Here is a 14,060-nt window from a genome sequence, read left to right on the forward strand (position 1 = left end):
GAGATTGTCTACTCAAATCTTAGGCAAGGAACTATCTCCTTCATTTTCCCAATCTGCTGTATCTGAACTTTTAGCATTTTCTGGCAGCCTATGCCACCTCCCACCAGGCAAACACTGCCTTATAGCAACCCTCAGTTTCACTTTCAGTGTATGTGAGTGACCAGTGCATAACTTTTAATTTACTGTTGTTACTGTTTCTTCAAAATAGACTTTGAGAAAGCACTTCCGTTCACCATTTATAGACAACTTATAAAGAATCAAAGATATTTTTCAAAGCTCTTTTACAGTTTACAAAGCTTTCCTTAGGAAATCTGCAGTTAGAATTCAGCTTAGGAATATAGATGTGGTGGGCAACAATGTATTATATAAACAATGATAATAGCTAAATAAAGAGTGAATATAACCTGCTACCCCAAGCAAACCTAAAGAGCTACATGGGAGAATGGGGAAACAGAAGGATCCAGAGGGTCCTGGAAACCTACAAGAACATCATGACAGGTGGATCTGGGCTCAGGGGTTCTGCTCAAACTACCACACCAAGCAAGGACAATACTTGCAGTAAACATTGAACCCCTTCTCAGATCTAGCCAACGGGCAAGATATTCTCCACAGTTGAGTGGAGAGTGGGGACTGACTCTGACATGAACTCTGGTGCCCCATATTTGACCACTCCCCTGAGGTGAGGAGGCCTGGTGGCACTCAGAGAAAGAATAAGCAGGCTACCAAGATGAGACTTGATAGCCTATGACCATTTAGTGGGGGAGGAGGTCGCCCTCAGTCATAGACCTAGGGGAGGGGAACAAGGTGAAAGTGGGAGGGAGGGAGGAACAGGAGGATGGGATAACAACTGAGATGTAATCTGAAATCCAACCGTTAACTTAGACTGTAGTTTTATGCTGTCGTACTTTAAAAAGTCTTATGTACTATTTTCTAGGAATGAATGTGAGCAGACTCTTCAGAATTGTTGGTGTTAACAAATGAAGCCTACTGTAGAATGGTTTCTAAATTGAAGAAATCATCTGAAATCTTCTGGCTGAGAACCTTGAAGTTGTCATAGCTATATTTAAACCAAGGAATAAATAAAGGGCTGAAAAAAAAAAGCACACTGGGCCATTTTTGAGGGCTGTTTTCAGAAATCCTGAATGTGAACACATGCGACCTGGATGTGTAAAAGAAAGGACTCTTCCTTAAATAAAAATTTATTGACTTTAAAAAATAAATAAATAAATAAATAAAAAATAAAAAAAGAAAAGAAAAAATGAATTTTAAAAATCTACACTTCAAACATCCTAATCTAACTCCACCTCAAGGGTAAGGCAGCAAGGCTCTAGAAAGGATTCTGTAGTGAGAGTATCGACATCCCCCACCAATCTACCACTTAACTCTCAGCTTCTCTTTAAAGCTTTATTACTTCCCATTTCTGTACAATAAGGTTCTGATCACTTGACCTGGATTTGATTATTTTCCATTGAAAGGGTTAATGTTGTACGGTGGGTACTGTGGGTCTGTGATCCCTTGCCACTCAACATTTATGTAGTGTTTACTATATTCTGTCCACTCTTAGTTCTTAGCCTTTCAAGACTCAGCTCACACCTTGGCACACAGAAAAACTGCCTGTAATCACAGTACCACAAAGGCTGAAGAAGGAGGACTGCCACAAGTTCAAAGCCAGGCAGGGCTAGATACTCCAGGCCAAGGCAGGCTACACAGTAAAACCTCGCCTCAAAAAACAAATCAGATTCTTTTTTTGCTTCATTGTTCCAATGCTGAGAACAATTTCTCTCTGAATTCTTAAGGTATAACTCATGCACACCACTGCATGAGTGTTTTGCATTTGAAAACCTTGCAAAATTCCTCATGGTTGTTTTTCTTTTTTTTCTCCCTAGTGAGAAGATTCTTGTCTCCAGTGACTCCTCAAAAGTTCTACATTCAAAGGAATTTAGCTGCAAGACAACAGCCTATGCAAATGAACTTAAAGCATGGTTATTTTAAAAAGCAATGCAACTACCATGCTCTAAGTTAAAAGAAGGTACCAACCCCAGGGTGTGGACAAGCCCTAAAAAAATGGCTATCTGAACATAAGGGCTTAACAAATTGAGAAGGTATTTAGATTTTTGTCTATATTTCAGCTAGTAACTAAAGCTGTCTTATGGTTAAAATTCAAATTTTGTTTAAAAATGCAATACTATAATCACAGAATTCAAAATTATTAAGGCATCAATCTTCTGTCATGAAAACCAGTGAGACATTTATAATAGTCACACTAAATGCTACCTGGATATTCTTGCTACTATCAGTAAACAGTTTACTGAGACGTGAAAACTATATCATGGGATACCTTTAGATAGCGCTCGATGTTGTTCATCAAAATATCGATCTCTTCCTTGGACCACATCCCTTGCTTCCATTTATGTCCTTTGAAAGAAATATTAATACACTATAATTTAAAGAAACACTATACAAACTATTACCTTTTGAGAGGAATAAAGTACAATAGATTTCCTCTGTGCCAAATTGCCACTGGGAATAGAACAGGGGTAATCTAGTTTGTCATTCATCTGGAATGTCCTCAGGTGTAGCAGTTACTGTAACCTTACTGAATGAAGATAACGACAGATGACTTTTAAAGTACTAGTTCTCTTTCAGAAGTGTAAATTGCTCAGACAAAGGGAAAAAGAGTCAAATCATATTCAAAAAAGATTTTTCATTCAAAATTATTTTTACAGACAACCCCCCAAAAAAACCCACAACCACCACCACCACCACCAAAAACAACAACAATAACAATAACAACAAACCCACAAGTACTAAAGATTCTGGGGCCAAGAAAAAAAAATAATAAACTGGCTCCCAAGTGAATGGATTGTTGAGTATTCAGTATAGCAGTTGAGATTATTCATGCATCTCTGGATCCTTTCCTTAGAGTAGTATAGATGGGGTCCACAGTTCTTTGGTTTTTGATAACAGCATTCCCCAGCTATGCTGGTGAGTAGCATAGGGCAAATGCTATCCCACTTTAAGCTTCTTAGGGATTTTCAATCCAAAGACTGACTGACTTTCTCCTCTTACGAGCAGTAACTGTCCTGTTTTTTAAACCACCATGATATATGTGTTTTAAAAAAATAGCAATACAAAACTAACTGTTTCAGAAATAGAAAGGTTATAGTTATTGTAAAACACAGGGCATTCTGGAACCATTCATGCTAACATTTAAACCATTAGAAAGATTACATTACTCTGTCCCAGCAATGAAGTCCCCAATTCAGAATCTAGACAACAAGCCTTTCTAGACCCATGGCTTCTGGTATTAGAACCCAAACTTCAGTCTGCCTTACCTTTGTTAGTGAGAGAATCCTTATCTTCTTTAGTTGTAAACCATGCTTGGCTAACTGCTGAAACTTCCTCAGTACCCAATGGAGATATTTCATCTAGCTGATCATTCTGTAAAATCTTTAAGAGAGAGAGAGAGAAAGAAGGGGATTGAGGGAGCTTGATTTAATATCCAAGTTGAGTCACTTTGTTGATGTTAGGAACTACAAAAGTCTAACGTAATTATTCACTTTTGTGTCCATATTCTTTTATAATTTGGGCCAATACTGCATTACTTAAATCATTATAGGAAGCTGGGTGTTGTGACACATACCTATAATATGGGAATCTGAAGCAGGATTTGAGTTTGCCAGCCTGAGCTATAATGTGAGATCCTGTTTCAAAAACTGACAATGAGACATTCCAAGTTGGGTGCAGTGGTGCAAGCCTTTAATCAAAGCACTTAGGAGTCAGGGGCAGGGGCAGGGTCAGAGGCAGAGGCAGGTGGATGAGTCCAAAGCCAGCCTGTTTTACACAGTGAGTTCCAGGACAGCCAGAATTAGTTGCACAGTGAGATCTTCTCTCAAAAAACAAAGACAACCAATCAAATGAAAAAAGATATTCCAAAGTCTTTAGGGTATTTTTGTATGCAAAATGAGCTTTTCTGTATGATTTTTTTTTCAGACAGGATAAAGAGATCGCCTATTCTTGGTTGTTATGACTGGCTATGATTTCCTCTTACCTGGTCTAATTTCTTTATAAAAGATTATCAGACTAAATTAAAAGAAATTACTGCAAAATCACTGTGTGCACTATATACTGATAATTTTGTGTTAGCTTGTGAAGATGATCCACACCCTTAGTGTATGCTCCTCTCAAAGAACTGCGATGGCAGTGTGATGAAATGTGATGGCAGAAGGTTGCTTGCCATCAACCTCGCTGACCTCAATTCCCAGAAACTACACTGTGGAAAGAATCCACTTCTGCAAACTGTCTTTTGATTTTGGCATGCATGCTCTAGCATGCATACGTGCATACACACATAGACAAACAAGTATATGTATATATGTTTATATATACACATATATGAATATGTGAGGAACTAATGGAACAAGTATAACAAGTCTTAACAGTTTTAACTTGTGCCATACATTTACAAATGTTTAAGACTAAAAGGGGGTGGGGGAGGGGTTGATGGAGGGATGGCTTAGCAGTTAAGAGCACTGACTACTCTTCCAGAGGTCATGAGTTCAATTCCCAGCATCAACATGGTGGCTCAAAACCATCTGTGATATGATCTGATGCCTTCTTCTGGCCTGCAGGTGTACATTCAGGCAGAACATTATATACATAAATAATAAATAAATAGATACATAAATAAATAAATCTTTTTTTTTTAAAAAGGACTAAAAGGAAGTTTTATAAAGCTGAGAATTACGATAGGATAGATACCATCAAAGGCAATCATAATTCTGTAAGATCCAATATAGGCTTTATACATTAATGAAATACCTATCAAAAGATCTAAACACATATAATGCCTAGTTCTAAGAATTGCTCATGCCCGCAATCCCAGCATGTGACACTGAGGGAAGAGAACTGTCTGCTAATTTGAGGTCAGTAAGGAACACAAAAACCAAAGCCTCTTACATGAACCCACTCTATGAATTTCAGGACTATGTCTGCCATATGGATTAAGTGCTTTCTTGGGGCAGTTAATATAGTGTAGTTCGAACTTTCCTGATGAAGAAATAAAACTACTAAGTCACTGTAAATGACTACCAGGGAAACAAGTAACTTTCAACACTGTTAGTAACAATGAGTTTAATAAGCACAGGAAAAGTCTGAAGATTACTAATACATTCTCAACATGTACATATTAAGTTCTGTAATATTTTGCCCTATTTTATACTACTTTATACAGAAATCTTAAAACTACCCAGGTTTTACTTAGTGTGCTTGTCTTTTTTTTCAATATATGCTGACAACAACCATTTCTTCCTGGAATGTAGTTTCTTAAAACCTTGTGAAAAATGACATCAATTCCATGAATTGATTCTGGTAGTATAGCCGCCACTTTCGTGGTGTTAGTTTTGTCAATACAGAAACATAGACTGACTGCCCATTGTCTGGCTTCTTTAGTGGCTTCCTTTCTCAGTAACTTCAAGTGTTTGCTATAGCAGTCTTTTGCCTTTGGTTAGATATAGTCCACCCAACACGGTCTTTTAAGTGAACAATTCATGTGAGAATAGTTTGGTATCTTCCTTTCCTACTTTTATCCTTTATGTTTTTCTTTTGTCTAATAGCTGAAACTTCAAGCATTCTCTGGTATAACAGAGTAGATATCCTTGTCTCTTTCCTTCCTGACTTCAGAGGAAATGATATCAGTTTATCTCCATTTAAAATAAGATTGGCTATAGGTCTGTTCTATATAGCCTTTTTCTTTCTTTCTTTTTTTTATAGGTATATTCATTTTAAGTATATTCCTAAAGTCTCCATCATGAAGGCCTGTTGGACTTTGTCAAATACTTTTCAGCATCAATTGAAATAGAACTAGCTAGTGAACTTTTATAAAACAGAATACTATTCAGCTCTAAAGAAATTGAAATAAGAAAATTTGGAGGAAAACAGATGTACATCAAGTGAGATATATAATCTTAGGAAGAAAACTGCAGGTTCTCCTTCATATGCAGAATCTAGCCAATAATACATGTAAATGAACATACAAGTGTGTAAAGCATAACATAGAAAAGAGTTAGAAAGGCTGAACATAAGGGAATGAGGAAAGACTGAATGCAAGTAATGAAATGAGTTATAAAAGAGGATATTAACCTAGTTTCCTATTCTCATTCTGATATAGATATTTTGCTTTTGGTGGTAGATGAGTACATAAAAATCTTTGATAGTAAAAGTATAAAATCCAATGTGAACCTCACAGATTCAGAATGGCTACTCCAGCTATACAGAAGTTCATAAAATGTACAGACTGTGAGTCTGGTTAACTTTGGTCTGCTAAATATCATAAGAAATTTAAACTAAAAAAAAAACTACAGAGTGATTTGACAAGCTCCATTCTGAAGACAGCATTTTTCTACTGCTCTAGGAGAACTGGAAAAGTCCTGCCCTTTGAAACAGAGCACACTTCTGAGGTGTTCCCAGTTCTTGATAGTACGTATCAACCTGAAACTCTTACACGTAAGTGAAAGGCCACTGTGATGCTTCATAAAAATGTTCACATGTTTCTAACTCAAAAATACTTTATTAAGAGAAGACATGAAATAAAAGAATAAGCTAACTAAAAGCAAAAGGCACAATCAGGAAGACATACATTTAGAATACATATACATTTTAGATTCAGACCATGTAAGACAAGAGAAAGAAGTTAACATGACAAACAATAAGGCCTGGCTACGAGCCAACCTCACAACACATGAGAAAATGTTCTACAATCAGCAGATGGAACTGTATGAGCATAATCACTGCTATTAACAGCTCAAACAAGAGATCTCTAGACAGATTAATGCATACCCATTATTTCCTATCCAACAGCCACGAACCACTCGACAGCGAACAAATATTAAGAATCTATGTTTGCTTACTACATGTGGGGATGGAAACCTGAATGACAGGTCTTATGTTGGTTTCATTGTTACTATGTTGTCAAAGTATATATTTATCATATTTTACTTAAGCTGCGTATAATAACCATGCTTCTTACTGAAAGCAGTTTAAAAGATATACTATACCTGAATTTGCGTCACAGTTCCCTCAGAAAGGTCATCGTCTGCCACCTCTGTGGTTGCCGTCATGGTCACCTCAAAGCTCTGTTCATTTTCTGAAACTTAAAGAAAATAATGATTCATCTCCACAATAATAATCATAGACTCTAATAACCCTAACAGAAACCCATGAGGAAAATGTGATCATCTAACTTCCTAACACGCTTCTTACCAATCATTTTAGTGCACATTAATTTGCTCAAAAGACATGAATACCAGAAAGGAAACTCCTTTCATGGGGCTTATAGTGTAGTAACGAATAAGATACTGTGTTGGGTGACACTCATGTAAGCCAAGAATAAAATAAAGCAGAAAAAGTAATGAGGTGGAGTGAAGGAGTGAAGTTTTCAGTAAGAGCTAGGGTGATTTGGGGCAAAGGAAGCTAGTCTTGCAGGTGTCTTCTGGAAGGCACTTTAAGGAAAGAGCACAAAGGCTTTGTGAGAGGGCACACTTAGAATGGCACAAGTATAATCAGATTCATTGCTGCTACAGCAGATGAAGGAAGAACAGAAGAGGACTTTGTGCGACTTAGCCACAGCTAAGATGACAACTTTAACTCTGAGACAAAAAAAGCACTGGGTGATTGTAAGCAGACAGATGCTATAAGCTCACTCTCACGTCAACAGGACTGCTCTAGTGGCTGTGAGGAAAACAATCTGAATGGCAGAGGACTAGAGTGAGAGTAGGAAGAGAGGCTAATGACGCAATGAAAGAAAGGACGGTGGTTTGGACTCGGTGGAAGCATAAATAGTGCAAACTGTGACTGTATGTTGGTGATGAGCCAGTACGATTTGAAGGCAAACTAGATGTGTGAGAAACTGAAAAGACAAGGATGGCAGGTGTTTCCCCCTTTCTGTTTAAAATCTGATCATCTGGAATAGATTACTATGAAGTATTTGTGAATTTTCAGGAAGTCACCTTCAAATACACACCTGAGATATCTACTATACATCAAGAATTCAGGAAAAGTCTGAAGGAGGCTCTCCTGTGTCAAATACTTCTAAGAGAAGTCTGGTTAAAATAAGTGGGGCCATCATCACCAGAGAGAAAACACAAATTAGATCACCTAAGCCATGAGTAAGAACAGAAGAGGCACTCTAAGAGCTGAGTCTGAGTCCTGGGTGTTCTACATTTAGAGGTTGGTATGATGTGCACAAGGCAACCTAAAAGATGGACATAAAGAAAACCACAGAAAGGTGTTTCTAGAAGCCAGTGACAAACACGGTTGACAGGTAAGACAAACTCAGAAGGAAAAAGGGGGAGAAAGAAAGAATACTGGATTTAGCACAAGAGCTCTAGAGTCCTAGAAACAAGTTTTGGTCAAGGATAAAACCCTGGAGTGTGTTAAAAATAATAAGAAGAAGACATGGAGGCAAGGACAGGTGACTGAACAGTGGCCAAAAATGGCTTCTGAGCTTTAGTTTACAGAACAACATGTGCGCAACACTCATGGGAATCACACACACAGAGTGATTCCGAAGACAAACCCAAGAGCTGCAACAACATCCTTGAGTGGAGCTGGGAAACAGAAAAGCAAGCTTTAGCTAGCTAGGGTGAAGACTAGAATACATAGACAGGCAAAGACAGATGCGACTATGGGATGTACAGTGTATTTCCTTGGTATACAGTAAATTTTCTCTGAAACAGAAAACAAGGCTGTCCTCTCAATAAGAAAGATGGTGGCGTCAGATTCTTGGGACATACGACACAGTGATCTCAGAGTGGAAGAAAGAATATGAGTAAGTCTGGTGTGACATACCCTGATGATCAGAATCAAGTCTGATTGTTCAGTTTGCCTTTCTCTAAGGCTATTCAATAGTTGTGTTAAGCACACACTGGCAAAAGACAATTTACACAGGGTTATAGTTTTACCAAAGAACAATGAAAGGAAAGAAGAAAAGGCATCTGAAGGTAATTGCAAGACAGTGAATATTATGGTTAATCACAAAACTGCAACTGGGTAAGGAGAAAAGGAAGGGCACAGTGCAGACGAAACAGTGAGAAGATCAGTGGGTGCAGGACTGAGGATGACTGCAGCACCACAGAGGGACTGTGTGGAAAGAAGCAATAGTAGGAAACAAGGCTGACAGGTCACAAACACATACCAGTAACAAGCGGCCCACGAGCAGAAATGGGAGAAGCAAATGGAGAACAAAAGGGTAAGCGACTAGAGTCTCAAAAAAAAAATCACCAAACCAACAGGTAATTAACATGACACCCTGAGTACGAAATGGCATAAGTGCACTGGCAGGTTACCACAAAGTGAGCTAGAATGACTAAAATGAGAGAATTTTATCCTCAGCTTCAAGTATATAAAACCCAAGTTTCTAGTTAACAGACCTGTTTAATACTAATTGATCTGCATAAAGTCTAGCAAATAATGCTTTATTTAGTGTGAAATGTAGCATTTCATGTTCGCAAGCCCAGCTTTTGTCTCTAAGTAGCCACTTCTCTGCCGAGAACACCAGTATACTTCATCATAGAGCACTGCAGTCCACGCCCTTCCAAGTAACTGCATCCTGGTACCTTTGACTCAGCCTCCCCCACCTCTCCCTCCCTTCCTAACTAACCACAGCAACCATCATTTTACTCCCTTCCTCCATAAATCAATCATCAGCTTCCTGTACCTGGCTTACCTCACCCAAGACATGCTGCTGCTTTAAATGCAGCACTTCATTCTTTTCTGTCTATATTAATATTTCACAGTGCCCTGCACTGCATTTCTTTCATCTCTGGGTAGACACCCACGTTGACGCCACACCCTGGCTACTGAGAACAGTGCTATAATCATGGGAATGTGAAATGAAGGTATCTCCTGATAGATTGGTCACCTATCAATTCTACTCCAAGAACCACCTTCAATTCACACTGTTTTCTAGGATGGCCTACAGTTCCACCAACAGTGTGCAAGAGCCCTTCTTTACCTGTGCTGTTGTCAACACTTTAATTAGTCATTCTGCTTGTGAGGTGAGCTATCTCTTACCTATTATTGGTCTGTTCAAATTTTCTGTCTACATGCTTCAATTTTGGTGTATGTGTCCACAAAACTTACTCATTTGGAGGTTTCCCCATTATTGGCATAGAGACATTTGGAAACATAGGTATCTTTGCTAGGTACCCGAGTATACCACCTGGGCATGTGAATCTTTCTTCAATGTAGCCCCTTAACTTCTCTCTTAACATTACTTATCCCGTGGGCCTGGGCATGCTATGTTCTTAGTAAGTTTCAAGACAGGTTTTAGATTGTTCCTTTGTTAACTCATCAATTGTTCGATGGCATGTTGATTTCTAACTTCATTCACATGGGGATCTGATAGCCACATTTTGAAATTTGTTAGAATGTGTTTTGTGGCCTGATGCATGCATGTTCCTTGTACTTTAGACAGTATGCAGTTTCACTACTGAATGAAATGATATATAAAGTCTGTTAGGGCATTTGATTTATAGAACAGTTTACTGTCAATGTGACCTTGTCGATTTTCTGTCTGACTTTTCAGAGATCAAAGAGGAAACTGGCACCCTCAACCATTATTTTATGCAGTAAACTTCTCTCTTTATGCCAGCATTTGCTTTACGTAACAGGTGTTCCACTGCTGGGGGTGTACACATGTTTGCAACTATTATTCCACCTTGTTCAACTGATCCCTTATAATCAGGCTCACCTTTGTTGTCCCTTATCTAAAAATAAAATGGACTTTACCTTTAAACAATAACTTCCTGATGCTTTTCATTTATTTTTTACAGTCCTTGACTTTTGGTCTACAATGTGTCCTTGTTAATGTCTTGAGATTTTTGCCCTTAAATCCATTTGCCTATTAAACATTTATGGTGAAATTTAATCCATTTATATTTAGCATTAGTATTGCGAACATATATTTTATTTTGTTAAATTTAGAGTTTGCTTTGTCTCTATTAGTTTCCCTTCTCCCGTTTGGATAGCTTGTCTGTCTCTATTGGTAATATTTAATTATAGGGTTTGTTTGTTTTTTGAGTAGTTATTTTGATTCTAGTTTAGGAATCCCTCAGTATTATAAAGCTGGTATGGCCTGACAGCAGTAGTTCTCTGGTTTTGCTCATCTTGGAAAGGTATTTTCTATTTTTGAATACTAGCACTTTTCTGAGTACTTTATGTTGCTATTGAGCTTATTTATCCATCCATTCACTTATTTATTTATATTTACAACTTTGAATGCATCTCATCCCTTTCCAGGTTTCTGCTTAGCAGTCTGCCGGTAGTTTAGAGAAGATGATCTCCTGAATGCTGGCACTTTTTGTTGTTGTTGTTTTGAGCCTTTATTAATTTTTTACTATAATGTGCTTCAGAAAGGACTGACTAAACCTACCTAGCTTCCTTTCTGATTTTGTTTTTTGAGACAGGAGTTGCTCTTTGTGTAGCCAGGGCTGTCCCGGAACTCCTTCTGTAGACTGAGCTGGCCTCTGCCTTCTGAGTGCTACCACAGCCCAGCACGAAAGGACCCATCTTGAATGAATAATTTAGGAGGTCTCTGGGTTTCTAGGGCCTGGATGTATATATTCACCCAAGCCTTGAAAAATATTCAATGCTCTCTTCCTGACTGCATTTTCTATGTCCCTTTCCCTTCCATTACGGAACACTCATAATACTATCATTTGTTCATGTCTTACAGATGGTTTTTGGTCTGAGTTAGTTCCACACACTCTAACTTCAAGCTCAGAAATGTGGACTCAGAGGTCCTTCCTCTGCTTCATCTAGTTAAAGCTCTACTATCTTAAATTTTCATTTACTAAGTTCTTCAGCTCCAAACTTTGTGGTTTTCTGTTTGTTTGTTTTTTAAGATAGGGTTTTTCTTAGTAACAGAGCCCTGGCTGATGTGGACTCACTTTGTAGAACAGGCTGGCCTCAAACTCACAAAGATCCACCTGTCTCTCCCTCCTCAGTGCTGGGATTAAGGGTATTTGCCACCATGCCCAGCTCTTTTGTGTATTTTTATAGTGTATACCTTTGCTGAATTTTAAAATTTAGAACAAAAGGTATTTTCCTACTTTCATTGAACTTTTTGTATTCTTGTTTGTCTTACTGAATGATAGTTACTATTTAAACTACTAAACTTTTGAAAGGCAGCTGGCTTATTTCCTGTTCTTTGAACTACCTTCGGCTGTGTTCTTTTGACAGTAATGTTACCTTACCTTATTTTTCATGTCTTTGTCCCCATATATATTGAAATGTGCAAATCTGTACATTAAGTTGATTCTACTAATTTTATAGGTAGTAGAAGGCTTGTTTTTCTTGGAGACATGCTCTAAGGTGTTAGTTGGGCAGGCTACTTTGGCTTTGACTCCAGGGAGGTGCAGTACTTAAAAGTATTCATGTAATCTCTGCAGCTGTAAGCATACTTGTAATACCTATGGATGATTCAGTGGCCTAGACCAGAGTAGAAACGGATTATCCTACCTGTGAAGATGCATGCAGCATTTAGGCGTGGTTTGCAAGTGGATCTCGGCACCATGTGCTCCTGTCAGTTTCTGTGTGTTGATGCACTCAACTATGATGAAGCCATTATGGTCCCTTCCAGGTTCAACATATACCTGGAGGTGTGGCAGAGTGCTCACTAGTGCCGGATGACTATGTGAAGAGGCTGCTCTGGTGGCCACAGGGAAAAGAATGCCCATGGGTGTATACAAATGACACATATAAGCTACCTTCACAAAGCTGCAAGGTCGATCTACTTGCTTCTTGGGGCGGCGGGTAGGTAGGTAGGACTAGCTGGCAGCTTTTGTGGCCCAGCTTCTTAGGACAGGCAGCTAGGCTGCTCATCAAAGCCAAGGGCTGAGTGGTCAAACTTTGTACCTTTACTATAGCTTTTATTTTTATTACTTTGTTTCTTAACGAGAAACTTCTAAGTTGATTCTGTCAACAATTTTTACAAATGTGGAAAACATTTACTCAGAGCCTAAACTTCTATTAGTCTTCAAATTATGTTCCATATGTAATAGGCAAACTGCATACCACACAAATGTTAGTGTTAACATCTCCACATATTAGGTGATAGAGACAAGGATTTAACCATAAAAATAGTACAGACTGGACCTATGATAATGAACAAAGCATTTTAAATAATCAACTAGTCATAATTTAGCCCCAAAGAATTTTTCAAAAGCTCTGGCTTATAAAGTATCCATATAGGATTATATCTGTATAGATAAGCCAACTAAGTTTTAAAGTCATCATGACAAAGACACAGTAGGAAGCATTTAAAAACAAGGATCAACAGAAAAAAACTTCATGTAGTTCAAAATTTTAGGCAGATATGCTACACTTGAAAATACTAGCCTTAACAGTTTAATGCACAATAAGCTGAAATAAAATGGCTTCTGTTCAATTTGAGAAGTAATTATCTCTGTGCAGACTACTTGCTAAGACACATTCTCCATGCTAAACATCTAGTCTTAATTTCACTGACTAGATGAAGATGTGATTTCATCTGATAGTTTGCGTGTAAAGCCAGAATTCTAAACAATGGCAAAACTCTACTTATGTTGACAGTACCATCAACAGCCATGTGGGTCATTTCTATCCCCACAGAGGAAGGCATCTAATAGGAACAGGATTCCTTATTCTTTACTGAGCAAATAAAAAACATGTTGTTCTCGTATGCCTCTGCCCATGGCATTGCATTTGAAATGTTCTGTCTTTTGTGGAATCTAGCGCACTCTAGGGGATATGAGAATGTATACATACTAAAACCCTGATTGGGTAAGTAAACTAGGCCTCGACCTACCTGCCATGCAGATCAACACGAGGCTAGAGTGTGGGCTAGAAGAACTAGACCCCTGGGAAAGGGAGTATGTAGTCTCTCCCGGCTCCATTTTCTTCATTTCCATGTATGAATAATAATCCTACCTACTGCACAGCACTGGGGAAGGGTGGGTTTAAAAACCGTATACTCCTGATGAAGTAGTATAAGCAGGGATGCACACATATCCATTTAGAAA

The 14,060-nt window shown here is 38.3% G+C and overlaps 1 protein-coding gene across 3 annotated transcripts in view; it reads right to left on the minus strand.

Moving 5' to 3' along the window:
- Positions 1–14,060, minus strand: part of DMTF1 (cyclin D binding myb like transcription factor 1) — a 43,876-nt gene that overhangs the window by 17,302 nt on the left and 12,514 nt on the right. For all 3 annotated transcript variants that reach the window (XM_084784386.1, XM_084784385.1, XM_084784387.1), the window contains exons 5-7: positions 7,056–7,150; positions 3,336–3,450; positions 2,339–2,415 (exon numbers count right to left, since the gene is read on the minus strand). In XM_084784386.1, coding sequence (XP_084640512.1) covers positions 2,339–2,415; positions 3,336–3,450; positions 7,056–7,150 — 287 coding nt within the window. The remainder of the gene's footprint in view (positions 1–2,338; positions 2,416–3,335; positions 3,451–7,055; positions 7,151–14,060) is intronic.

Source organism: Acomys minous (assembly GCF_964271855.1).
Source record: "Acomys minous genome assembly, chromosome: 6".
Lineage (NCBI taxonomy): Eukaryota > Metazoa > Chordata > Mammalia > Rodentia > Muridae > Acomys > Acomys minous.